The sequence below is a fragment of the Triticum urartu genome, chromosome 5A (genome assembly GCF_056163025.1).
Source record: "Triticum urartu cultivar PI428250 chromosome 5A, HENAU_Tu73, whole genome shotgun sequence".
Lineage (NCBI taxonomy): Eukaryota > Viridiplantae > Streptophyta > Magnoliopsida > Poales > Poaceae > Triticum > Triticum urartu.
In genome coordinates this window covers 24,487,110-24,514,002 of record NC_141877.1, presented here as the reverse complement: position 1 = coordinate 24,514,002, position 26,893 = coordinate 24,487,110, and the positions used below count along the sequence as shown (strand labels likewise).

Here is a 26,893-nt window from a genome sequence, read left to right as displayed (position 1 = left end):
TTTCTTTCTTGGAAAGTGTTCCATGCCCTTTTTACTTGGAAATTGAAATCTAATATTCCCTTCCTTCATATCAATAATCGCACCAACCGTTCTAAGGAAAGGTCTACCAAGAAAAATAGGGCAAGAAGGATTGCAATATATATCAAGAACAATGAAATCTACAGGCACATAATTCCTATTTGCAACAATAAGAACATCATTAATTCTTCCCATAGGTTTCTTAATAGTGGAATCCGCAAGATGCAAGTTTAGAGAGCAATTATCAAAATTACGGAAATCTAGTAAATCACACAAAGTCTTGGGAATAGTAGAGACACTAGCACCCAAATCACACAGAGCATAAAACTCATGATCTTTAATTTTAATCTTAATAGTTGGTTCCCACTCATCATAGACTTTTCTAGGGATAGAAACTTTCAACTCAAGTTTTTCTTCATAAGATTGCATCAAGGCATCAACAATATGTTCGGTGAAGGCTTTATTTCGACTATAAGCGTGTGGAGAATTTAGCACGGATTGCAACAAGGAAATACAATCAATCAAAGAGCAATTTTCATAATTAAATTCCTTGAAATCCAAAATAGTGGGTTTAGCAACATGTAGATTTTTATTTCTTTCCATCCCACTTTCATCAATTTCATCATTAAGATCTAAACACTCCGAATTTTTAGAACGCCTTGTAGGTAAAGGAAGATCATATTCAGTTTCATCAAGATTCATATTGCAAAATAAAGATTTAATAGGAGACACATCAATAAATTTTAGATCTTCATCTTGATTTTCATAAGAATTAGAAGAACATGCTTTAATAAAGGCATCTTTGGAAGCACGCATCCCAGTGGTTCTTTCTTTACACTCATCAATTGAAATTCTCATGGTTTTTAGAGACTCATTAATATCATGCTTAGGTGGAATAGATCTAAGTTTCAAAGCATCAACATCAAGAGCAATTCTATCAATGTTCCTAGCCAAATCATCAATCCTAAGCAATTTTTCTTCAATCATAATATTAAAATTCTTTTGCGAAGAAATAAATTCTTTAATATTAGATTCAAAATCAGAGGGCATCTTATTATAATTTCCATAAGAGTTGTTGTAGGAATTCCCATAATTATTACAAGGATTACTAGGATATGGCCTAGGATTAAAATTCCCTCTATAAGCGTTGTTAGCAAAATTATTCCTACCAACAAAATTCACATCCATAGATTCATTGTTATTCTCAATCAAAGTAGACAAAGGCATATAATTTGGATCAGAAGAAACACTCTTAGTAGCAAATAATTTCATAAGTTCATCCATCTTTCCACTCAACACATTAATTTCTTCTATCGCATGCACTTTTTTATTAGAATTTCTTTCAGTATGCCATTGAGAATAATTAACCATAATATTATCTAGGAGTTTAGTAGCATCTCCTAAAGTGATTTCCATAAAAGTGCCTCCCGCGGCCGAATCTAAAAGGTTTCTAGAAGCAAAATTCAATCCGGCATAAATTTTTTGTATAATCATCCACAAATTCAAACCATGAGTAAGGCAATTACGTATCATTAATTTCATTCTCTCCCAAGCTTGTGCAACATGTTCATGATCAAGTTGTTTAAAGTTCATTATATCGTTTCTAAGAGAGATGATCTTAGCCGAGGGAAAATACTTAGAGATAAAAGCATCTTTGCATTTGTTCCATGAATCAATACTATTCTTAGGCAAAGAAGAAAACTAAGCTTTAGCATGATCTCTAAGCGAAAAATGAAATAGCTTCAATTTAACGACATCATTATTGACATCTTTTTTCTTTTGCATATCACATAAATCAACGAAGCTATTCAGATGAGTAGCGGCATCTTCACTAGGAAGGCTGGCGAATTGATGTTTCATAACAAGATTCAACAAAGCAGTATTAATTTCACAAGATTCAGCATCGGTAAGAGGAGCAATCGGAGTGTTAAGGAAATCATTATTATTGGTATTGGTGAAGTCACACAATTTGGTAGTATCTTGAGCCATCGCGACAAACAAGCAATCTAACACATGAGCAAACAAAAAGCAAGCGGACAAAAAGAGGCAAACAGAGAGGGAGGATAGAGAGAGAGGGCAAATAAAATGGGAAGGGTGAATTGGGGGGAGAGGAAAATGAGAGGCAAATGGCAGATAGTGTAATGAGAGAGATAGGGATTGTGATGGGTACTTGGTATATTGACTTTTTGCGTAGACTCCCCGGCAACGGCGCCAAAAATCCTTCTTGCTATGTCTTGAGCTTGCGTTGGTTTTCCCCGAAGAGGAAGGGATGATGCAGCAGAGTAGCGTAAGTATTTCCCTCAGTTTTTGAGAACCAAGGTATCAATCCAGTAGGAGCCCACACTCAAGTCCCTCGTACCTGCACAAAGCGATAGCTACTCGCAACCAACATGATTAGGGGTTGTCAAGCCCTTCACGGTCACGTACGAGAGTGAGATCTGATAGATAGAATACTTTTGGTATTTTTGATATAAAGAAGCAAAGTAAAAATTAAAGGCAAAGTAAATAGCAAAACAATATAAAAGTGATGGAGATTGATAAGATGAGAATAGACCCGGGGGCCATAAGTTTCACTAGTGGCTTATCTCAAGAGCATAAGTATTCTACGGTGGGTGAACAAATTACTGTTGAGCAATTGATAGAATTGTGCATAATTATGAGAATATCTAGGCATGATCATGTATATAGGCATCACGTCCGTGACAAGTAGATCGAAACGATTCTGCATCTACTACTATTACTCCACTCATCGACCGCTATCCAGCATGCATCTAGAGTATTAAGTTAAAAACAGAGTAACGCCTTAAGCAAGATGACATGATGTAGAGAGATAGATTCATGCAATATGAAATAAACCCCATCTTGTTATCCTCGATGGCAACGATACAATACGTGCCTTGCTGCCCCTTCTGTTACTGGGTAAGAACACCGCAAGATCGAACCCAAAGCTAAGCACTTCTCCCATGGCAAGAACTACAAATCTAGTTGGCCAAACCAAACGGATAATTCGAAGAGACTTGCAAAGATAACCAATCATGCATAAAAGAATTCATAGAAGATTCATATATTATTCATAGATAGACTTGATCATAAACCCACAATTCATCGGTCTCAACAAACACACCACAAAAAGAAGATTACATCGAATAGATCTCCATAAGAGAGGGTGAGAACTTTGTATTGAGATTCAAAGAGAGAGAAGAAGCCATCTAGCTACTAACTATGGACCCGAAGGTCTGAGGTAAACTACTCACACTTCATCGGAGGGGCTATGATGATGTAGAAGCCCTCCGTGATGACGGCCCTCTTCCGGCGGAGCTCCGAAACAAGCCCCAAGATGGGATCTCGTGGATACAGAAATTTGCGGTGGTGGAATTAGGTTTTTGGCTCCTGTTCTGATCGTTTGGAGGCACCTGTGTATATATTGGAGGAAGGAGTATGTCGGTGGAGCACCGAGGGGCCCATGAGGCAGGGGGCGCGCCCTAGGGGGGCCCCCACCCTCATGACCTCCTCTTTGATCCCTTGCAGTAGGGTCCAAGTCTCCTGGATCACGTTCGGTGAGAAAATCACGTTTCTGAAGATTTTATTCCGTTTGGACTCCGTTTGATATTCTGTTTATCTGAAACACTAAAATAGGCAAAAAATAGCAATTCTGGGTTGGGCCTCCGGTTAATAGGTTAGTCCCAAAAATAATATAAAAGTGGAAAATAAAGCCCAATATAGTCCAAAACAGTAGATAATATAGCATGGAGCAATCAAAAATTATAGATACGTTGGAGACGTATCATCTTCCTCTCCCTACACATCCATACCCCAACCCCATCCTCTCCCATCTCTGCCGCCATCTGCCCTCCTTCTTCCTTCTTCTCCACAAAGAAGCCACCATGCAGTACAACGGCCCGACCTACCGTTTCCCCTCCACCGTGCCGGAGAGGCTCTATCCCGCCGGTGTCTATGTAGAGAACACCCTTAGGGTGTGGGCAATCTCAAGGTGGAGGGCGCAAGGGAGTTAATGTAGTTCTGCCTTTCGGCCGGCTGCCTCCACCTTCCCCTGGCTCTCCAGTGATGTTCCATGTCGAGGAGGTCAATCACAATGGGGTTGTGGTTGCGCTCCTTGCTACCTTCACCAACCCCTTCGACGCCTTCTACCTCCTCGGGCGAGTGTTTTGGTATGGGTGTGAGTTTATTGCTTTCACCACCCACAACATCTTCACCGACTTCAACAACATCTTCCTCACCAACAACGGCATGCACACCCTCCCGTACCCCATTGACAGCCAGGAGTGAAGGGCGCCCGGAGGAGCGAGATGGCGTTCACCAAGAGGAGGAAAAGGAGAAGAACCCGTTTGGTGCCCCCGATCTATCTAGCTATCTATATATCATATTAGTATTTTAAGTTGTAATTGTTTATGTTTGCGTGCTACTATTATTAAGTTGTAAGGCTATGCTATCTATTTCGTGGAACTATGGGTTGTGCTACTATTTATGAGTTATATTGTTGTTGGGTTTCGTTCTACTATATATATTGTTGTTTCGTGCTATTATTTGTGGGTTGCTATTGGTTGTACCCGTTTCGTGCTATTATTTGTGTGTTGCCCTGTGTTGGTATGGGTTGTTGGGTTTCTATCTAGTTTTTGTTTTTTCTATCTAGTTCATATTGGTCAATTGATATATGTGCTTGATGTTCTATCAAGTTGATCTATGTGTTACTAATACATGGAAGATTCCACTATGGACATGCAAGTGTATGAGTACCCAAATGTTTTTGCAAAAAGAAAAAAAATCATATATTGGTGTGCTGCATGTGGGCATGCATGTATCTAGGCCCTGGCTATTAGGGCCACCGTAGCTAGTAGGTGTAGGGTGCAATTTTATTTGTGCAAATAATTATTGGATTAATTCAAATGCCCAAATAAATATTTCTGTGCTCCTAAAAATATTGGTTTGAATTTTAGCTCTGGCCAATATTTTCATAGCAAAACAGGAACATTTTCTTGGACCTGATCATTCCCAAAAATGATTTCTGTGCTCCTAAAAATATTGATTTGAATTTTACCTGGCGAATTTAAATGTGATCATTTCCAAAAATGGTTTCTGAGGCTTTCACATATCCCCATTTAATTTGGGTTTCATGGAACCATAGACAAGCAACAAATATGTAAAGCAAAACAAAAAAGTTACAATACATACATGTGTTCATGCAGCCATTTTATGAATCGCTACATTTGGTGCGCCAAGCGGGTGGGCTTGTTTTCTATTTGGGCCTGCTTTTTGTCACAGTACTCATCAGCCTACGACCCAATAACGTTTTTTTACCATGAACTATACACACGCACTCTGTCATAACTGAAGAATTACTACATATTATGAGTTGCTATATTTCATTCATCAATTGCTTCACACATGCACTCTGTTAATTGAGAATATCATTGGGTCCAGAATATCATTACCAGAATTCAGGCTTTGCTTCACACAAATTCAAATTCAGCTAACAAATGATCCCTGACTTACTAAAACTACTAGCTAGACACAATAACTGAAACTAGGGACCCCAGACTCTGAAACTAGCTTGACTCACAAACTGAAACTGTAACAATTTCTAGCGATTGATGAACATCAAGTAAAAGAAACCCATAGCAATGCCACAACAATAAAATGCTCCAGCTATCATATTTGATTGCTGCTTCAAATCGATCAGTTGCTTTAGTTGCTTGCCCATTTTCTTCAATTCACACTTCACTTCAGCACTGTCCATCATCGGATCGGCTCTGTCCACCAAATGTGAGGCGTGTTCCACACCAAGCTGCCCCCAAAATTAAAATTGAGCTCTTGTGTTGAAGCCTGCATTTTCAACCTCTCAACGTACTTGTCGAGCCACTCGAGATGTCCACATTTCTTCAGAACTTGACAAAACAGAGTAAACAGGGGTCAACGGCGGCATGAACCCTAGGTCAGATCCACCGCCCAAATGAGCTCCAAAAACTAAAGAATTAGGGAGAATTTAGATAAGCTGCACGGATCTAACCTGCCCCGGCTATGGCCTGCTCAATCATTTGACGAACTCGCGCCCATGGTTGCCATTTTCCTCCTTCACACAAGTAAAATGCTTCAGAGGCTCCATGCGCGAGCAATCGGGGCATCTTGTCAACGACACTGGACCGTACCGCGGCCATGATTGGCGGGAGGCCAAAGTTGAGCTAGACATCACTCGCCGGCGGCGCGCTTCGTTGCCGGAGAAGAGGAAGAACAAGGTGGGGGGAAGGGGAAAGGGGAAGGGCAGGCAATGGGGGGTGCGCTGGCTCGGACTCGTGGATGGCTTGGGTCGGGGCACGGGCATGCTTATGTGGATAAGTTGTGGGTCCCGCACACATGTGAGTAAGTGGTGGGTCCCACATTCATGTGGATAACTGATTGGTCCCGCGTGTCATAACTCAAACCACTAACCCCTTGTGTTTTGCATTTCATGGTTAAACAGGGCCATGTCGCATTGGAGCTATTGTTGTCTAGAAAAACGTCGCAATAGAGGTATTCTCGTCAACTATGTCGCCCTCATCCAATTCATCTCAAAGATGTCGCATAGGAGCTATTTGAAGGAAATATGCCCTAGAGGCAATAATAAAGTTATTATTTATTTCCTCATATATCATGATAAATGTTTATTATTCATGCTAGAATTGTATTAACCGGAAACATAATACATGTGTGAATATATAAACAAACAGAGTGTCACTAGTATGCCTCTACTTGTCTAGCTCGTTAATCAAAGATGGTTATGTTTCCTAACCATGAACAAAGAGTTGTTATTTGATTAACGAGGTCACATCATTGGTTGAATGATCTGATTGACATGACCCATTCCATTAGCTTAGCACCCGATCGTTTAGTATGTTGCTATTACTTTCTTCATGACTTATACATGTTCCTATGACTATGAGATTATGCAACTCCTGTTTACCGGAGGAACACTTTGTGTGCTACCAAACGTCACAACGTAACTGGGTGATCATAAAGGTGCTCTACAGGTGTCTCCAAAAGGTACTTGTTGGGTTGGCGTATTTCGAGATTAGGATTTGTCACTCCGAATGTCGGAGAGGTATCTCTGGGCCCTCTCGGTAATGCACATCACATAAGCCTTGCAAGCATTACAACTAATGTGTTAGTTGTGAGATGATGTATTACGGAACGAGTAAAGAGACTTGCCGATAACGAGATTGAACTAGGTATTGGATACCGGCGATCGAATCTCGGGCAAGTAACATACCGATGACAAAGGGAACAACGTATGTTGTTATGCGGTCTGACCGATAAAGATCTTCTTAGAATATGTAGGAGCCAATATGGGCATCCAGGTCCCGCTGTTGGTTATTGACCGGAGACGTGTCTCGGTCATGTCTACATTGTTCTCGAACCATAGGGTCCGCACGCTTAAAGTTACGATGACAGTTTCATTATGAGTTTATGTATTTTGATGTACCGAAGGTTGTTCGGAGTCCCGGATATGATCACGAACATGACGAGAAGTCTCGAAATGGTCAAGACATAAAGATCGATATATTGGAAGCCTATAATTGGACATCGGAATCGTTCTGGGTGAAATCGGCATTTTACCGGAGTATCGGGGGTTACCGGAACCCCCCCGGGGGTTTAATGGGCCTTCATGGGCCATAAGGGAGAAGAGAGGGGCCGGCCAGGGCAGGCTGCGTGCCCCCTCCCCCTCTAGTCCGAATAGGACAAGGAAGGGGGGGCGGCGCCCCCCTTTCCTCTTCTCCTTCCCCCTTTCCTTCTCCAACAAGGCAAGAGAGGGGGGAGTCCTACTCCCGGTAGGAGTAGGACTCCTCCAGGCACACCCCTTGGGGCCGGCCGCACCTCCCCCTCCCTCCTTTATATACGGGGGCAGGGGGGCACGCTAGAATACACAAGTTGATCATCGTGATCGTTCCTTAGCCGTGTGCGGTGCCCCCCTCCACCATATTCCACCTCGGTCATATTGTAGGAGCGCTTAGGCGAAGCCCTGCGACGGTAGAACATCAAGATCGTCACCACGCCGTCGTGCTGACGGAACTCATCCCCGAAGCTTTGCTGGATCGGAGCCCGGCGAGCGTCATCGAGCTATACGTGTGCTAAGAACTTGGAGGTGCCGGAGTAACGGTGCTTGGATCGGTCGGATCGAGAAGACGTACGACTACTTCCTCTATGTTGCGTCAACGCTTCCGCTTCGGTCTACGAGGGTACGTAGACAACACTCTCCCCTCTCGTTGCTATGCATCACCATGATCTTGCATGTGCGTAGGAATTTTTTTGAAATTACTACGTTACCCAACAGTGGCATCCGAGCCTAGGTTTTATATGTTGATGTTACATGCACGAGTAGAACACAAGTGAGTTGTGGGCGATATAAGTCATACTGCTTACCAGAATGTCATACTTTGGTTCGGCAGTATTGTTGGACGAAGCGGCCCGGACCGACATTACGCGTACGCTTACGCGAGACCGGTTCTCCCGACGTGCTTTGCACATAGGTGGCTTGCGGGTGACAGTTTCTCCAACTTTAGTTGAACTGAGTGTGGCTATGCCCAGTCCTTGCGAAGGTTAAAACAGCACCAACTTGACAAACTATCATTGTGGTTTTGATGCGTAGGTAAGATTGGTTCTTGCTTAAGCCCGTAGCAGCCACGTAAAACTTGCAACAACAAAGTAGAGGACGTCTAACTTGTTTTTGCAGGGCATGTTGTGATGTGATATGGTTAAGACATGATGCTGAATTATATTGTATGAGATGATCATGTTTCGTAACCAAGTTATCGGCAACTGGCAGGAGCCATATGGTTGTCGCTTTATTGTATGCAACGCAATCGCGCTGTAATGCTTTACTTTATCACTAAGCGGTAGCGATAGTCGTGGAAGCATAAGATTGGCGAAACGACAACGATGCTACGATGGAGATCAAGGTGTCGCGCCGGTGACGATGGTGATCATGACGGTGCTTCAGAGATGGAGATCACAGGCACAAGATCATGATGGCCATATCATATCATTTATATTGATTGCATGTGATGTTTATCTTTTATGCATCTTATCTTGCTTTGATTGACGGTAGCATTATAAGATGATCTCTCACTAAAATTATCAAGAAGTGTTCTCCCTGAGTATGCACCGTTGCGAAAGTTCTTCGTGCTGAGACACCACGTGATGATCGGGTGTGATAGGCTCTACGTTCAAATACAACGGGTGCAAAACAGTTGCACACGCGGAATACTCAGGTTATACTTGACGAGCCAAGCATATGCAGATATGGCCTCGGAACACGGAGACCGAAAGGTCGAGCGTGAATCATATAGTAGATATGATCAACATAGCGATGTCCACCAATGAAACTACTCCATCTCACGTGATGATCGGACATGGTTTAGTTGATTTGGATCACGTGATCACTTAGAGGATTAGAGGGATGTCTATCTAAGTGGGAGTTCTTTAAGTAATTTGATTAATTGAACTTAAATTTATCATGAACTTAGTACCTGATAGTATCTTGCTTATGTATGTTTGATTGTAGATAGATGGCCCGTGTTGTTGTTCCGTTGAATTTTAATGCGTTCCCTGAGAAAGCAAAGTTGAAAGATGATGGTAGCAATTACACGGACTGGGTCCGTAACTTGAGGATTATCCTCATTGCTGCACAAAAGAATTATGTCCTAGAAGCACCGTTGGGTGCCAGGCCTGCTGCTGGAGCAACACCAGATGTTATGAACGTCTGGCAGAGCAAAGCTGATGACTACTCGATAGTTCAGTGTGCCATGCTTTACGGCTTAGAATCGGGACTTCAACGACGTTTTGAACGTCATGGAGCATATGAGATGTTCCAGGAGTTGAAGTTAATATTTCAAGCAAATGCCCGGATTGAGAGATATGAAGTCTCCAATAAGTTCTATAGCTGCAAGATGGAGGAGAATAGTTCTGTCAGTGAGCATATACTCAAAATGTCTGTGTATAATAATCACTTGATTCAGATGGGAGTTAATCTTCCAGATGATTGCGTCATTGACAAAATTCTCCAATCACTGCCACCAAGCTACAAGAGCTTCGTGATGAACTATAATATGCAAGGTATGAATAAGACTATTCCCGAGCTCTTCGCAATGCTAAAAGCTGCGGAGGTAGAAATCAAAAAGGAGCATCAAGTGTTGATGGTCAACAAGACCACTAGTTTCAAGAAAAAGGGCAAAGGGAAGAAGAAGGGGAACTTCAAGAAGAATGGCAAGCAAGTTGCTGCTCAAGAGAAGAAACCCAAGTCTGGACCTAAGCCTGAAACTGAGTGCTTCTACTGCAAGCAGACTGGTCACTGGAAGCGGAACTGCCCCAAGTATTTGGCGGATAAGAAGGATGGCAAGGTGAACAAAGGTATATGTGATATACATGTTATTGATGTGTACCTTACTAATGCTCGCAGTAGCACCTGGGTATTTGATACTGGTTCTGTTGCTAATATTTTCAACTCGAAACAGGGACTACGGATTAAGCGAAGATTGGCTAAGGACGAGGTGACGATGCGCGTGGGAAACGGTTCCAAAGTCGATGTGATCGCGGTCGGCACGCTACCTCTATATCTACCTTCGGGATTAGTATTAGACCTAAATAATTGTTATTTGGTGCTAGCTTTGAGCATGAACATTATATCTGGATCTTGTTTAAAGCGAGACGGTTATTCATTTAAATCAGAGAATAATGGTTGTTCTATTTATATGAGTAATATCTTTTATGGTCATGCACCCTTGAAGAGTGGTCTATTCTTATTGAATCTCGTTAGTAGTGATACACATATTCATAATGTTGAGACCAAAAGATGCAGAGTTGATAATGATGGTGCAACTTATTTGTGGCACTGCCGTTTAGGTCATATCGGTGTAAAGTGCATGAAAAAACTCCATACTGATGGACTTTTGGAGCCACTTGATTATGAATCACTTGGTACTTGCGAACCATGCCTCATGGGCAAGATGACTAAAACACCGTTCTCCGGTACAATGGAGAGAGCAACAGATTTATTGGAAATCATACATACAGATGTATGTGGTCCAATGAATATTGAGGCTCGTGGCGGATATCGTTATTTTTTCACCTTCACAGATGACTTAAGCAGATATGGGTATATATACTTAATGAAACATAAGTCTGAAACATTTGAAAAGTTCAAAGAATTTCAGAGTGAAGTTGAAAATCATCGTAACAAGAAAATAAAGTTTCTACGATCTGATCGTGGAGGAGAATATTTGAGTTACGAGTTTGGTGTACATTTGAAGCAATGCGGAATAGTTTCGCAACTCACGCCACCTAGAACACCACAGCGTAATGGTGTGTCCGAACGCCATAATCGTACTTTACTAGATATGGTGCGATCTATGATGTCTCTTACTGATTTACCGCTATCGTTTTGGGGTTATGCTTTAGAGACGGCCGCATTCACATTGAATAGGGCACCATCGAAATCCGTTGAGACGACGCCTTATGAACTATGGTTTGGCAAGAAACCAAAGTTGTCGTTTCTGAAAGTTTGGGGCTGCGATGCTTATGTGAAAAAGCTTCAACCTAATAAGCTCGAACCCAAATCGGAGAAATGTGTCTTCATAGGATATCCAAAGGAAACTATTGGATACACCTTCTATCACAGATCCGAAGGCAAGACTTTTGTTGCTAAATTTGGAAACTTTCTGGAGAAGGAGTTTCTCTCGAAAGATGTGAGTGGGAGGAAAGTAGAACTTGATGAGGTAACTGTACCTTCTCCCTTATTGGAAAGTAGTACATCACAGAAAACTGTTTCTGCGACACCTACACCAATTAGTGAGGAAGCTAATGATAATGATCATGAAACTTCAGGACAAGATACTACTGAACCTCGCAGATCAACCAGAGTGAGAACCGCGCCAGAGTGGTACGGTAATCCTGTTCTGGAAATCATGCTGCTAGATCATGATGAACCTACGAACTATGAAGAAGCGATGGTGAGCCCAGATTCCGCAAAATGGCTTGAAGCCATGAAATCTGAGATGGGATCCATGTATGAGAACAAAGTATGGACTTTGGTTGACTTGCCCGATGATCGGCAAGCAATTGAGAATAAATGGATCTTCAAGAAGAAGACTGACGCTGACGGTAATATTACTGTCTACAAAGCTCGACTTGTCGCAAAAGGTTTTCGACAAGTTCAAGGGGTTGACTACGATGAGACCTTCTCACCCGTAGCGATGCTTAAGTCTGTCCGAATCATGTTAGCAATTGCCGCATTTTATGATTATGAAATTTGGCAGATGGATGTCAAAACTGCATTCCTGAATGGATTTCTGGAAGAAGAGTTGTATATGATGCAACCGGAAGGTTTTGTCGATCCAAAGGGAGCTAACAAAGTGTGCAAGCTCCAGCGATCCACTTATGGACTGGTGCAAGCCTCTCGGAGTTGGAATAAACGCTTTGATAGTGTGATCAAAGCATTTGGTTTTATACAGACTTTTGGAGAAGCCTGTATTTACAAGAAAGTGAGTGGGAGCTCTGTAGCATTTCTGATATTATATGTGGATGACATATTACTAATTGGAAATGATATAGAATTTCTGGATAGCATAAAGGGATATTTGAATAAGAGTTTTTCAATGAAAGACCTCGGTGAAGCTTCTTACATATTAGGCATAAAGATCTATAGAGACAGATCAAGACGCTTAATTGGACTTTCACAAAGCACATACCTTGACAAGATTTTGAAGAAGTTCAAAATGGATCAAGCAAGAAAAGGGTTCTTACCTGTGTTACAAGGTGTGAAGTTGAGTCAGACTCAATGCTCGACCACTGCAGAAGATAGAGAGAAAATGAAAGATGTTCCCTATGCTTCAGCCATAGGCTCTATCATGTATGCAATGCTGTGTACCAGACCTGATGTGTGCCTTGCTATAAGTTTAGCAGGGAGGTACCAAAGTAATCCAGGAGTGGATCACTGGACAGCGGTCAAGAACATCCTGAAATACCTGAAAAGGACTAAGGATATGTTTCTCGTATATGGAGGTGACAAAGAGCTCATTGTAAACGGTTACGTTGATGCAAGCTTTGACACTGATCCGGACGATTCTAAATCGCAAACCGGATACGTGTTTACATTAAACGGTGGAGCTGTCAGTTGGTGCAGTTCTAAACAAAGCGTCGTGGCGGGATCTACATGTGAAGCGGAGTACATAGCTGCTTCGGAAGCAGCAAACGAAGGAGTCTGGATGAAGGAGTTCATATCCGATCTAGGTGTCATACCTAGTGCATCGGGTGCAATGAAAATCTTTTGTGACAATACTAGTGCAATTGCCTTGGCAAAGGAATCCAAATTTCACAAAAGAACCAAGCACATCAAGAGACGCTTCAATTCCATCCGGGATCTAGTCCAGGTGGGAGACATAGAGATTTGCAAGATACATACGGATCTGAATGTAGCAGACCCGTTGACTAAGCCTCTTCCACGAGCAAAACATGATCAGCACCAAGGCTCCATGGGTGTTAGAATCATTACTGTGTAATCTAGATTATTGACTCTAGTGCAAGTGGGAGACTAAAGGAAATATGCCCTAGAGGCAATAATAAAGTTATTATTTATGTCCTCATATATCATGATAAATGTTTATTATTCATGCTAGAATTGTATTAACCGGAAACATAATACATGTGTGAATATATAAACAAACAGAGTGTCACTAGTATGCCTCTACTTGACTAGCTCGTTAATCAAAGATGGTTATGTTTCCTAACCATGAACAAAGAGTTGTTATTTGATTAACGAGGTCACATCATTAGTTGAATGATCTGATTGACATGACCCATTCCATTAGCTTAGCACCCGATCGTTTAGTATGTTGCTATTGCTTTCTTCATGACTTATACATGTTCCTATGACTATGAGATTATGCAACCCCCGTTTACCGGAGGAACACTTTGTGTGCTACCAAACGTCACAACGTAACTGGGTGATCATAAAGGTGCTCTACAGGTGTCTCCAAAAGGTACTTGTTGGGTTGGCGTATTTCGAGATTAGGATTTGTCACTCCGTATGTCGGAGAGGTATCTCTGGCCCTCTCGGTAATGCACATCACATAAGCCTTGCAAGCATTACAACTAATGTGTTAGTTGTGAGACGATGTATTACGGAACGAGTAAAGAGACTTGCCGATAACGAGATTGAACTAGGTATTGGATACCGGCGATCGAATCTCGGGCAAGTAACATACCGATGACAAAGGGAACAACGTATGTTGTTATGCGGTCTGACCGATAAAGATCTTCGTAGAATATGTAGGAGCCAATATGGGCATCCAGGTCCCGCTGTTGGTTATTGACCGGAGACGTGTTTCGGTCATGTCTACATTGTTCTCGAACCGTAGGGTCCGCACGCTTAAAGTTACGACAGTTTCATTATGAGTTTATGTATTTTGATGTACCGAAGGTTGTTCGGAGTCCCGGATGTGATCACGAACATGACGAGGAGTCTCGAAATGGTCGAGACATAAAGATCGATATATTTGAAGCCTATAATTGGACATCGGAATCGTTCCGGGTGAAATCGGCATTTTACCGGAGTACCGGGGGTTACCGGACCCCCCGGGGGGTTTAATGGGCCTTCATGGGCCATAAGGGAGAAGAGAGGGGCCGGCCAGGGCAGGCCGCGTGCCCCCTCCCCCCCTAGTCCGAGTAGGACAAGGAAGGGGGGGGGCGCCCCCCTTTCCTCTTCTCCTTCCCACTTTCCTTCTCCAACAAGGCAAGAGAGGGGGAGTCCTACTCCCGGTAGGAGTAGGACTCCTCCAGGCGCACCCCTTGGGGCCGGCCGCACCTCCCCCTCCCTCCTTTATATACGGGGGCAGGGGGCACCCTAGAATACACAAGTTGATCATTGTGATCATTCCTTAGCCGTGTGCGGTGCCCCCCTCCACCATATTCCACCTCGGTCATATTGTAGCAGCGCTTAGGCGAAGCCCTGCGACGGTAGAACATCAAGATCGTCATCACGCATCGTGCTGACGGAACTCATCCCCGAAGCTTTGCTGGATCGGAGCCCGGGGAGCGTCATCAAGCTGTACGTGTGCTAAGAACTCAGAGGTGCCGGAGTAACGGTGCTTGGATCGGTCGGATCGAGAAGACGTACGACTACTTCCTCTACGTTGCGTCAATGCTTCCGCTTCGGTCTACAAGGGTACGCAGACAACACTCTCCCCTCTCGTTGCTATGCATCACCATGATCTTGCGTGTGCATAAGAAATTTTTTGAAATTACTACGTTACCCAACACTATTCGCCCAAATGATGACTGAGACCAAGGTGGACCTGTCTCCCACCTCTGGCCACGCTTTGTTGGATCGCCATTGACGCCCGCGCAATCTTGAGCAGCGGAGATTGGCGGTGGAGGTATACACGGTGCCGCTTGTGGGAATGGAGTTCCTGATGCAACCCATTAGGAGGTAACAGATTCCCCCACCCCCTCCCACCCCCATGCCTCGCCCGCTCGTTTCTGCGTGTGGATGCAATCGATTTGTGTCTCTCATCTAAAAATTTGGCCGACTGTAGAACTGCCGTGATGGAAGAGGTCAATGACAACCAGCTTTCAATGGAGCCGCTGCAATACCCTGCGCTGGCGAAAGGAGCTAAACAGCTACCCCCATTGTGATAGTTAGCACTGACGGGCAGATCTGTGCAGCGGAGGGGGCAGCCGAGGGTGATGTTGAACTGCAAGCATCTGATCAATCTATTGGTCAGATTGATCCAAAAACTCCAGGCTGGACTCGCAGGTAACCTCTTGGTTAATGGTGCTTGGATTGGAGACTGCTTGTATGATTTTAGTTTTACTTCAAATCGCATGAACTGACTTGCAGGTAGGCTGGTCAGTTTTGCTGGAGGATTTAGTTACAAAATTTGGAATGGGTAGATCGTGGAGAAACTGGAATAGTTACACAGATTTTTTTGGAAATCTTGTGTGCTTTCCTCCTCGCCAATGCTGAAGATACTAGCACCAATGCATGATTACCAAAAAAGGGTTTTCCCCCGCTTTGTATACAAAGTAACCAACCGAGACAGCTAACGACAGGTGCTGAGGCAGAAGCAGCACCAGTCACGCCCCAAAAAAAAGAAAGAGAAAATACAAGAGAAACAAATGCCGACAACGGCAGATTGACGAAAAAAGAAGAAGCCTCGTGGCCGCTGCATCCACCGGAGATCGCCACCAAGCTCCGAGCCTCCGAAGCAGCGGTACCAATCAACACCTCCAAGAAGGGACGCGTCGATGACAATGCTGCTGCCAAGGGTTTCCCCCGGTACGCGGTGAGGAGAGAGGAAGGGTAGCCCCGATGCCCTCCAGGAAGGTCCGGCGGCACCCTCATGCACCACCGCGTCGGTGTCAGCCAAGCCAACAGGGATTTCTCCCGATCCCAACCTTCTCCTCAGGCACTCTGGAGCTCGCCACCAAACTTACCACCAATCTGCGCCAACCCGGCCAGAAAGCTTCCCACGCTGTCTCACCACGGCACCGTGAAGCATGGCCTACACAATGAAGAAGAGGAGCCGGGACTAGGGCAGCAGCACCGTCGGCACGTGGGAGGGCCCCACCTCCACCGTCGAAGATGGTAGCTGACCGAACGCAATAGCAAGAACAAACCAGGCCCGTGGCCGCACAGGCCTGGCCGGGATCTCGGAGGCCCGTAAAGTTCCCGCCTTCGCGCTACAGCCGGCACGCCGTCAGCGCCGCCGCCCCTGTCCAAGCCGCTGCCCTGCCTCCCCACACAGAGAGCCACCAAGTGGAAGCCCCGCCTCCACACGCACCGTCGGCCACCACCACCAGGTTGCCGGACCGCCACTGGCCGAGCAGCACCACCACTGCATGCCCGCGACGGAGAGGAACCAACGCAGCAGCCAGGGCCCGAAGCCGGACCCCAGCCGCCGCCCACGCCGCCTGCTGGACGGATCCGGCCGCCGCGGCGAGGCGCGCTCCACCGCACAGCCGTCCATGCAACGCACGCCCGCTAGGAGGCCGCGCTCCGCCACGCCGCGGCGCCCCGCGCCCGCACCCGAAGAAGCGGCCCGCGCCGAGGGAAGAACAGGCCCCGCCTGCGCCGGCCGGGCTTCGCCCGGCCGCGCCCCCTGGCGGTGACGAGGGAGGAGGGAGGACGATGGGAGGCCCGCGGCGGGAGGATCTGGGGGCCCTCGCCGGCCGCCTCGCGGGTGGCGGCGCGGGAGGGAAGGGTTTCCTGACTCTTTCCACCAACGCATGATTAACAGAAAGCAAAGCAGTGTTAGCATGTTTTATGGATACTGGATTCTGGTATGAGGGAAGAGATAGCAAAATTGAGCTGAAAACTTCTATTTACAAACTAAAATCGTAAAACATAGAAAATGTATGGTGGACTAAAAGAGAGCCTGTTCGATATGGGTGTTTTGATTGTACAATGTTTGTCCAATTTTTGGTCAACTTAGAATTTGCACTAAGCGAGTTCCATATAGGGTGATCAGTCGTGCAAAGAGATTTCATTTATAGATTTTGGGAGTAGGAAAGAAGTAAAGAAATTAAAATTGTTATACATATTATGTTGATAACCAGTGTTGGATGTACTATCACCTACCAAATGAATTAAAAAATCATAACAGTGTTGGTTAGTTTTGTGGATAATTTACTCTGGCATGAGCAAATAAATTCCAGAATTCGGTTGGGAAAGCTTTTGAATTGGAGCTTGAGTTAAACACAATCCTAGGGGTCATGACAGGTAAAAAAAAGTAAGTGCATCATCCGTTTAGTTTTAGTAGAAAAACATGTTGTCACATATTGAATTATGAAAACGAAGGATTGGAGCTGCTGCCCTGGGAAGGGCGCGTTGCCCTGGGCGACCCAACACCCTTGAGAAGGCAAAAGGGGGTTTGCAGACAAACCAGGCGACATTGTAATCATGTCAGCACTGGGTACGAGCTTTGATACACTCGGGGAGGCGTATGATCTTTACAGCTGTCTCTACTCGTGGGAGAAGGATTTGGAATAAGGTACGGGAAGATTAGACTGAATGTGGAGATGACAAAATGCACGCAGGAAATTGTTTGTGGCTACGCGGTATGCATTTTGTACCCTCCCTAGATTTTTGAAGTATCCAAATTTCTGTAGAAATTAAAAATGTTACATAGATTCTGTGCAAAACATGTATTGTTTCCTCGTAACCAGCGACAGAGCTACTGTCATCCACCTGATGATTAAAAAACCATAACAATGTTGGTTAGTTTCCTGGATACTAGATACTGACATGAGTGAATAGATAGCACACTTGAGTTGGAAATGTAATTACAGACCTGAGTTGGGCAGAATCGAAAGGATCATCCATCGTAAAATGGAAATGCATGATGTAGAAAGTGTCGAAACTCGAAACCACTTGATGTATATAGCATTATTTATCAGAAAACATGCTAATAAAGCTTGATTCATAAAAACGCAGGGTGAGAATTGGAGCAGCTGCTCCAGGACATACGGACGCCTTGCCCTGGGCGTGCAAGCACCCTTGAGAAGGAAATTCGTGGATTCGTTGAGAAACCGCGTGACATTGTAATCGTCCCTGCACTTGGTACAAGCTTCGATACACTTGGTGAGGCCTGAAAACATGTGGGTTAAACTTTTTTTTACCTTTGACTTCCATCATATGTAAATACTTACAGTGGAGTATTTATATATTAAGATAAATAACACTAGGTAGTTATGATAACAATTTCCAAAATATACTCTTTTTAGAACTTTTTAATATGTAACTAGCAGCGTGTACCATGCATTTGCATTTCCGGATTTGTTATCAACAGTTATATTTCTGTATTTCCTACCATATTGGTTTCGAAATATCTTTTAGGGAAAGGATTTTTACAATCTCTACTGCTGGGAGGAGGGGTTCTGAATAAGATACGGAAGAGCAGAATGAATGTGGAGAGGACAAAATGCATGCAAGAAATTGTTTGTGCAGTACGCAACTGTACCCTTACTGGACTAAAATGTATTAATCTGTTTGCTTTTGGGATTCATCAAACTTGACCCATGGTGCTTGTTTGAATATGATTTTGTAGGGAAAAGCTGGGGTGGGGAACACCAGATCGTGCCGATAGGAATGCCCTGCACTAATAAGATTTAGGAATCTGAATCTGTACCTTCTCTCGATTCAGTGCCAATGGATATGTGAGTTTACTCTAAATACAACATCAACATACTAGGTGATTCTGAAATCTTTTCCTTCCATATAAGTAGTTTCTTTCTGCATCCTCAAGTTACGTTATCTGAAACTTGTTGCATTTAAGTTTCGTTCATGTTACTTAACTAGTTCTTAATGTCATCATGTACTGTAGCTTTGAAAATTTTATGTGTTCTAAACTTAGTGCTGATTGTGATACTGATTCCTAGTTTAGACCAAATGTCTTCGCTCTCTAATATGAGTATGCCTCCCAGTCCAACTTCATCTGATATACCTCTCCCAGTCAGTAACGAATATAATAGATTGTCTCAACGTTTTTCTCGGTACAGACTTCTATTCCAGTCATTTATACAGATGTTGATCACCAATTGGATTGTTCTGAAATTTTAGTTTTCTTTCTCACTTATTTTTGCTTACTTTTTTCAGTTGCCAAGAGAATGTAAATTATACTCATATCTGCTCACAGCCAATAGATGATGAACATGAGGGGGAACCAGATCCTAGTGATGCTGCTGACTACAACAGATTTTCATAAGAATTCGAAGGGTACATACTTTCGTGTGATTTGTGTCATATGTATCTTTCTTTCGTACCCTGTTTCTATGACGGTTCTTTCTGTTATTTACGCCCTCTGTTAACATTATTTCAGATGGCACATCAGTCTTCATTCTACCGACGTCTCATTTGATTCACTTGATGTTCTGTCCGATGTTCCTCCCTTGGCATTCCTCAGTTTCACTCTATGCCTTCACCACAGTCACCTCAATCAGTGCATGCTCATGCTTCAGATGATTCCACTATAGGCAATTAACGCTTGTCATCTTCTATGCCAATAGATGAAAAAATGATGCCGATTCGAGCAAACGTGCACTGGCAACTCATATGTAAATCCTCTACCTTCCTACAAATTTGCTGTCACCACTTTATAAATCTTGGCCTCTATATTTCTAATTTTGAAATTCTTTACCAGGTCACATGACAATTCCGTTCCACATGTTCAGCCAGTAGAGAATTCTCGGTTTTGTGCTCTCCAAAAATCATTACACGCCTATTCAACACGGACAACAGAAACTATTATGTGCCAATCTATCAGAACATGCTTAAATACTATCACCGAGGGATATAACTTCTACAATTAATACAACTGAGAGATGGGCTTTGGCGTCCGGTATGGAAAGAGTTGGAAGAATTCTAAGAAAATTCATGCAATGCAAGAATTCAGCTGCCTATGTGGAGTATGTGAATCTGGCGCCGCAGAACCCGAGGGGACGTGCCTGGGAGGTGGATTATGCGGTGTGAGAGGGGGAGGATGGAGTGTGACGGGGAGTGAGGTCAACCCGGCGTATGGAGACCAGGGACCGCTAACCCAAACTCATATAGAGACACACAAATAGATATGGTATAATTGCAGTTGGGCCGGATTTTTTTATAGGACAATTATGCTCTTGGGCTTTAAGATGACCCAACGCTTCAACCGTTGGATCACCCAGATAATACACCCCCATTTGTGTACTATACTAGTAGAAATGTCCGTGCGTTGCACCGGGCGAAAAAGAAACACAATATGCTTCATGTGTCATTACCACCATTTTTATATTAAATTTTAATAAACATCAATAATAAAGTTAAACTGATTAGTCCTTTTTGTAGCATGAAGTTCTTTTTTGTGGGTATAAATTTGTATAGTAAATATGCCCGTGCGTTGCAACGGGAGAAATAAAATCCCTGGCGTAATAATAACTGTTTAAGACACTCCATGTGTACATGCCGATCATTTCAATATAGTGAAGCACTAATAGCATAAGCAGTGAAAGCTTAATTTACAATTCAACTTTAATAGTGCAAAAATAGTTACAAAGACATGCATTATTTCATACATAGATTTATAGCTATAGAGTATCTACTGCTAGTGTCGATTTTCTACCTTGTTAGTTGTAGTCTTTGTGCACAAAATAAGAGAGTTTTTTACTATACGAAATCTCATTGATGACATTTTCAACAAAATTTCTGCATTTTCAAACTTTATTATGCTGGTACAATTTTAAATTAAGGAAATCTAAGGAAGATAATAATTATTTTAGGTCACCTCATATTCATATTTCTTAGAGATATTCAAAGTTTATTTTGTCATTGTGAGTTCATTTAATTTTCTGACACAAAGTCTAATTTTTTACATGATCTTGGTTGGGCATTGTACGCGAAATAGGATTATCTTTGTGGCAAAACAAACACTCACATGTGTAGTTAGTTTTTTCATTAAGAGCATGAGCGTCCTGTGCGTACATGTACATCTACATTTTCTTTTCTCGCCAATAAAATGTACATCTACATATTTTTGTGGGTCGCCCTCATGCAGCTAGCTGCAGTCTTCATCAGGTACCATGACCATTGTCTTCATCAGGGAAGACCAATCCAATCCACCTCCACGTCTCCGCAGCGCAGTGACCGCATGCCACAGCTCCTCCCACGTCTCGAGAAGCCGACCAGCAGCGCTTGCCGCGCCCTTCCGTCAGGTTGCAAGATGGATAGGTCATCCCGCCGCTCCGCCATTAAACAAAAAAGCCCGCAAAGCTGCCACTGGGCTTACTGCATCATCACAAACGGGTTTGAGCAGACACGCCGCATTGTCCGGCGGGCATCGCAGCATCTCGCGTATGCCGCGTCGAATGAAAATACAGAGTAACTCGTACTACCAGCCTACTCTCTTTGATCGGGAGAATTTACAAGCAGCTACCAAGGAAACTCTTCCGTCACCGATTCAACTTATTGCATGGAGTTAAACCCGTATACAGCGCTGGCCGTTGATGTCTTGTCAGGCGCCAGCACATCCCCTGTGGCCCTGTCCATCCTCAACAGGGTCACATACCACTACCAGATTCAGATGGCCACCATGTACGGCTTCGCCGACGCCGGCTCCACCATCGTCGAGAAGGCCCGCACGGCTGTGCTCGCACAATACTGCGCCGTTGCCAGCCAGCTCCGCAAGTGTCCCGGCAACGCGCCGGTGTGGGGTCCTGAACAACCGTAGCGTGCGTGCGCTCCTCCGGTCCTGAACAAAGTCCGCGGCTGTCCGCAGCATGGAAGGAGGGAAGCTGGTGCCTGGTGGCAGACTGTGCTCCTGGTACGTGAAGAAAACGGCAAGCGCGAGTTCCTCTGCTCTGCGTTGTGCTCATCGCCAGCAACACCAGCGTCCAGCACCCAGTCGACTATCGAATCCCGCCATCCGCCGCGTCCGGAGCTGGCCTCCACTCCGGATCTGCCGTCCCCATCAACACAAGCCGCCGCACCCTCCTGGTCGCCAGTGCCGATATACAACCGCCACCGACATAGTCTCCCTCGACCCCTGCTTCGATCACAGCCCCGGCCCCTTCCTGCCTGCCTCTATGTGGTGTGTTCGTCGCCGGCAGCATAAGCACCCCGCTGACCGTTGAATTCCGCCATCCGTGGCGTCCGGATTGGCCCCTCCCTGCCTCTATGTGGCATTTTCTTTCTTTTCCGAATGGGTTTTATTGGGTCTCTCTTGGCTGATTTTATTTAAAGAAGCGATATATAGAACTAATAGAAATCGAATCTCATGCCGTCATAGTGCCAATATAGTGCGGCTGGCTACTTCCACATATATGGAAGCCGAAGTTTGGAGTTTGATTCACAATTGGATTGGATTAGTTTTTTTTTCCCGCCCTGATGGTGCCAGGAGCCGACCATCAGAAATCGTTTTCCCATCTTGACGATGTGGCCAGGTGGCGTGTGGAACTTCAGGTTGAGGCCCAGCCGGTTGACTATCTTGACTAAATTTTCTGAGCGCACGAACAACAAATACAAATTCTATGAAAATAGTACCACCTCGTTTATATTACGATTTTGTCTATACGAATCGTAAAAGCGTATTATAACTGGGCGGAAGCGTATTATGACGGTGAACCCACGGAGTCAATCCGTGCTTTATTATTATAGGGATAGGGATAGATATAATGCACCGTAAATTTCCCTTTTTAAAATGTAAAATACCATTTGCGAAACTTTTTGTGGAATTCACCCTAAATGGTATAACTTTACATGGTAGGGTTGACAAAATATTTTTCAGTTACTTTATCCATGGCAGTAGCTTCTCTGTACAGTTCCAGCGCTTCCTCCATTGTATTGGCGTTTGATAAATGCCACAATCTTCTCTTGGGGTGAGGATGATCAGCTTCCAGGATCTCTCTCCGTAGAGTATAATCTCCTACGATCTCGGTTGCCTTCCCAATGAATGCAAGGGCATTGAGTGGATGGAAACCAGCAGCACCAAGTAGTAAGGTTCCAATGCGATCTGCCTCTATCTCCTTACTACGTACATAAGAGACAATCATGAAGAGATTCTAATTAACATGAGATACTTGCATGTGCTTCATATTAAACAAAGTAAGAAATTTCACTCTGCAAAAGAGTTCCCATGGGGGGGGGGGGGGGGGGGTGTGTTACCATACTAGTAAGGCTGAACTCACGAAGTTCGATGTGGTGAGGGTCGGCTTAATTACCATACTAGTAAGGCTAATACGGTATTTAGATTAAAAATACATGAAATATACGATACAAAAATTATATCACTAGAAACTCTTATCAAATACGAATCTAACTGTATGCTTTGTGTAACACATATGTCATATACTTGGTCAATGCTTACAAATTTGACCCGAGACAAAAGTAATATACAAAGTAAATAAAAACAGAGAGAGTATTTCACATGAAAACAAGGATTGGCCACAGATCAGTCATTTTACAAACATATCATTATGTATTAAATCATCAATATGAACAATTAATGTGACATCTATCTAGAAGAAAAAAAAGTGAAGCGGCTATTATACATACCGATGTAAGAACCTCCGACGAAGGATTGCCGGTAACCACAGCCTGCTCATGATATCCGCCTGGTGCCTTGCAATGAGGTGCCCAACCTAAGCAAAAATGAGCGACAACAACGTACGTCGTTAGATTGAATCCACTTGCTAGGAAGTAGGAACGCCCTAACCCAGCATTGCACTACGTATTAGTACATAGCCTTAAACCCTAGGGTACGTACCTCATGTGCAAGAGCGAAGGCGATCTCGCCGTCGGTCTTATACCAGTCAAGCAGTCCGGTGAAGACTATAATCTTGCCACCGGGCGCGGACCCTGCAGTGGCGTTATCATGCCTGGCGAGTACCAGCTCCCAGCTGCCGTTGAGGCCATGGAGGTGCCTCGTGTGTGGCTGCGGTGCCCACGGCGTGTTTCCTTTCCGAGTAACACGGAGCATGGGGGCGTCGCGGCTGTTGTAGACGCCCAGGCCACGGTTGGCGGCGTGGATGATTCTCTCGGCGATGCGACGGACGCGGACGCTATCCGGATGGCATGGGTCGACCGTCTTATGCCTGTGCTTGGCCATCTCCTCGGCGAAAAGGGACTCGCCGAGGTCGCGCTCCTCCTTGGGAGACAGGACGACCAGGTGGGAGCGGTTGGTGCAGGGCACGACCTCGCGGTCGCATGTGGCCATCACCGCGGCGCTCAAGCCGATCGCCGTCGCCGCGGCGACCTTCCAAGGGTCGTGGTACCAACGGAACTGCCGACGAAGCACAGTCGACGCTGGGTGACGGAGTAGAGCAGGCGTGACGCGGGAGGCAGAAGAGTACCAGCGAAGCAGGCGCTGCGGGGCGGCCGGAGCTCTGCAGCGGCGGAGCATCTGGGAGAGCGAGCACCACAAACGGCTCATGGTCGGTCGATAATACCTGGTTCTTATGGGAATTTGCAGGCGGTTCTATCGATCGAGTAGGAGGCTCTTCGCCTTTCGTGTTTGAAAGTAGTTTAGTCTGGTCGATCCTAGCTACGTACTTATATTATACTACTATATATAACAGGCTAACGGTGTGGCCTGTCGCGACTCGGAGCCCGGTGGGTGGGTGGCTGGACGAGTCGGACTGCCCGGCGGCCCGGCCGTATCCAGACGTTGTTCTCGTCATCGCAACAATGATAGTGTTGCAGAAATACTTTACCATAAATACTATGTTGCAGAAATCATTTGCAATATAGATGATCTTGTAGATTTTTTTCCTTCATTATTTTTTGCAACATGGGTGCTGTTGCGGGAAAAATTTGCAACACAAACAATGTTGCAGAGAATATTTGAGTTTTTTTCATCTTTATCTTTTGCAACATGACTGTTGTTGCGGAAGAAATTTTTGCAACACACATAATGTTACAGAAGAGAGACACAAGGGACACTCATACCCGCGTCACACAGAGAAGACGACACATCACTCGCATGCGATCCACCGGCTGAAGGTAAGCATTTCCCAAATAAAAAATACATCTATAGGTCGTATCAAATAGTGGTCGATCGGGGCCTGCGCTAGCTAGCTCAAACCGAAATGTGGCCTAGCTCTTGCTCTATGTTTTCCGACAGAAACGCAGCACTGCTACAAGGGAAGAAAACGGACGAAATTTCCAAAATTTCAAAGGTGAACGAAATATTTGTGGTACGTGCTGGAAAATTTAGCATTTTTTGATTAATCTATTCCACGAGTAGATAATAAATATGACAATCATAGTATGAAACTCATACCGATACCCAAACATGTGAGCATGTATAGTACATAGAACCGAAACATCTATGAACACAATATATACGGCTAGCACATGAACGGGCAAAGAGGGGACTGACAAGTCATACCCTCTGGTTGGCTAGGCCAACACGGTGGCAGTAGTATCCTCAGCGTCGTCCATGGCCTCTTTCTTGGCGGCTTCATCGTCGGCCATGGGGTCAATGCAATGGAAGTAGTCGAAGCACATGAGGACGGAGACGGAGAGATATAAGGAGCAGTCGTGCGGAGAGGCTCCCCAAAACCTTATTGCCCTTCTCTCGGGTAAGATCTCAAAGGACGGGGTTCCGAAGGCAGCTGCTCTCCGACGAACCGTGCACATGGTGGCCGGGATGGGATCGCCGGAGGCGGCATAGTGAGAGGAACAATAGATAACAGTTAGGGTTGCGCGAGGAGGGAACGAGTGTGTCTTTCGGCCGCACTAGCCAACTCTATGAAGAGCCCATGGTCTAACGTCTCGGACGGTGACACTTCAGTTAGTGACTCGTTAATTAATTTGAGATTAATTTACCATTCCCAACCGGCGAAAATAAAGCGCATACATGTGAGCTGGTCTCATTCTCGCAAACTGCGGCACACGTGCATCGTGACGAGGCGAGGCGGGCATGTGTGGGGAATTTTTCCCATTGAAACTTTTTACTTTTTGACAGTATGTTGGTATATTAGGTCTGCACATGACATGATAATTCCAATTTAGAGTTTTCATATGTCAGTACTAAAACATGATATTAGGTGTGCGCATAGCATGCATATGTTGGTTTTATTCATTTCTGTTTTGGTACATACATTCCTGATGGCTCCATGCCTCCCTGCCAGCTGCATCTCTGCTTTCTTAAATTGAAGAGAAGAAAAAAAACACACCCAGGATGCTACAGTCCACTTTTTTTTTATGTTAATACAAATACAATGGTTACATGCTTGCTTAAATTGAAGAGAAGATAGAAACACTAAGTGTTAGCTAGTTGCTTTTGATTCAGTCTGTGAGTAGTGAAATGATTCTCTTATCAAGTGCTTGTGTGTAAAGCAAAATCAATCTTGCTCTTATCTT

General features: G+C 44.5%; 1 protein-coding gene across 1 annotated transcript; it reads right to left on the bottom strand.

Moving 5' to 3' along the window:
- Positions 1–23,283: 23,283 nt before the first annotated feature.
- LOC147967665 (mitochondrial metalloendopeptidase OMA1-like) lies at positions 23,284–24,959 on the bottom strand. The gene is made up of 3 exons (XM_087522497.1): positions 24,294–24,959; positions 24,083–24,168; positions 23,284–23,557 (listed from the first exon to the last, which is right to left on the bottom strand). The coding sequence occupies exons 1-3, from the start codon at positions 24,957–24,959 to the stop codon at positions 23,284–23,286; spliced, it is 1,026 nt and encodes a 341-aa protein (XP_087378623.1).
- Positions 24,960–26,893: the final 1,934 nt, after the last annotated feature.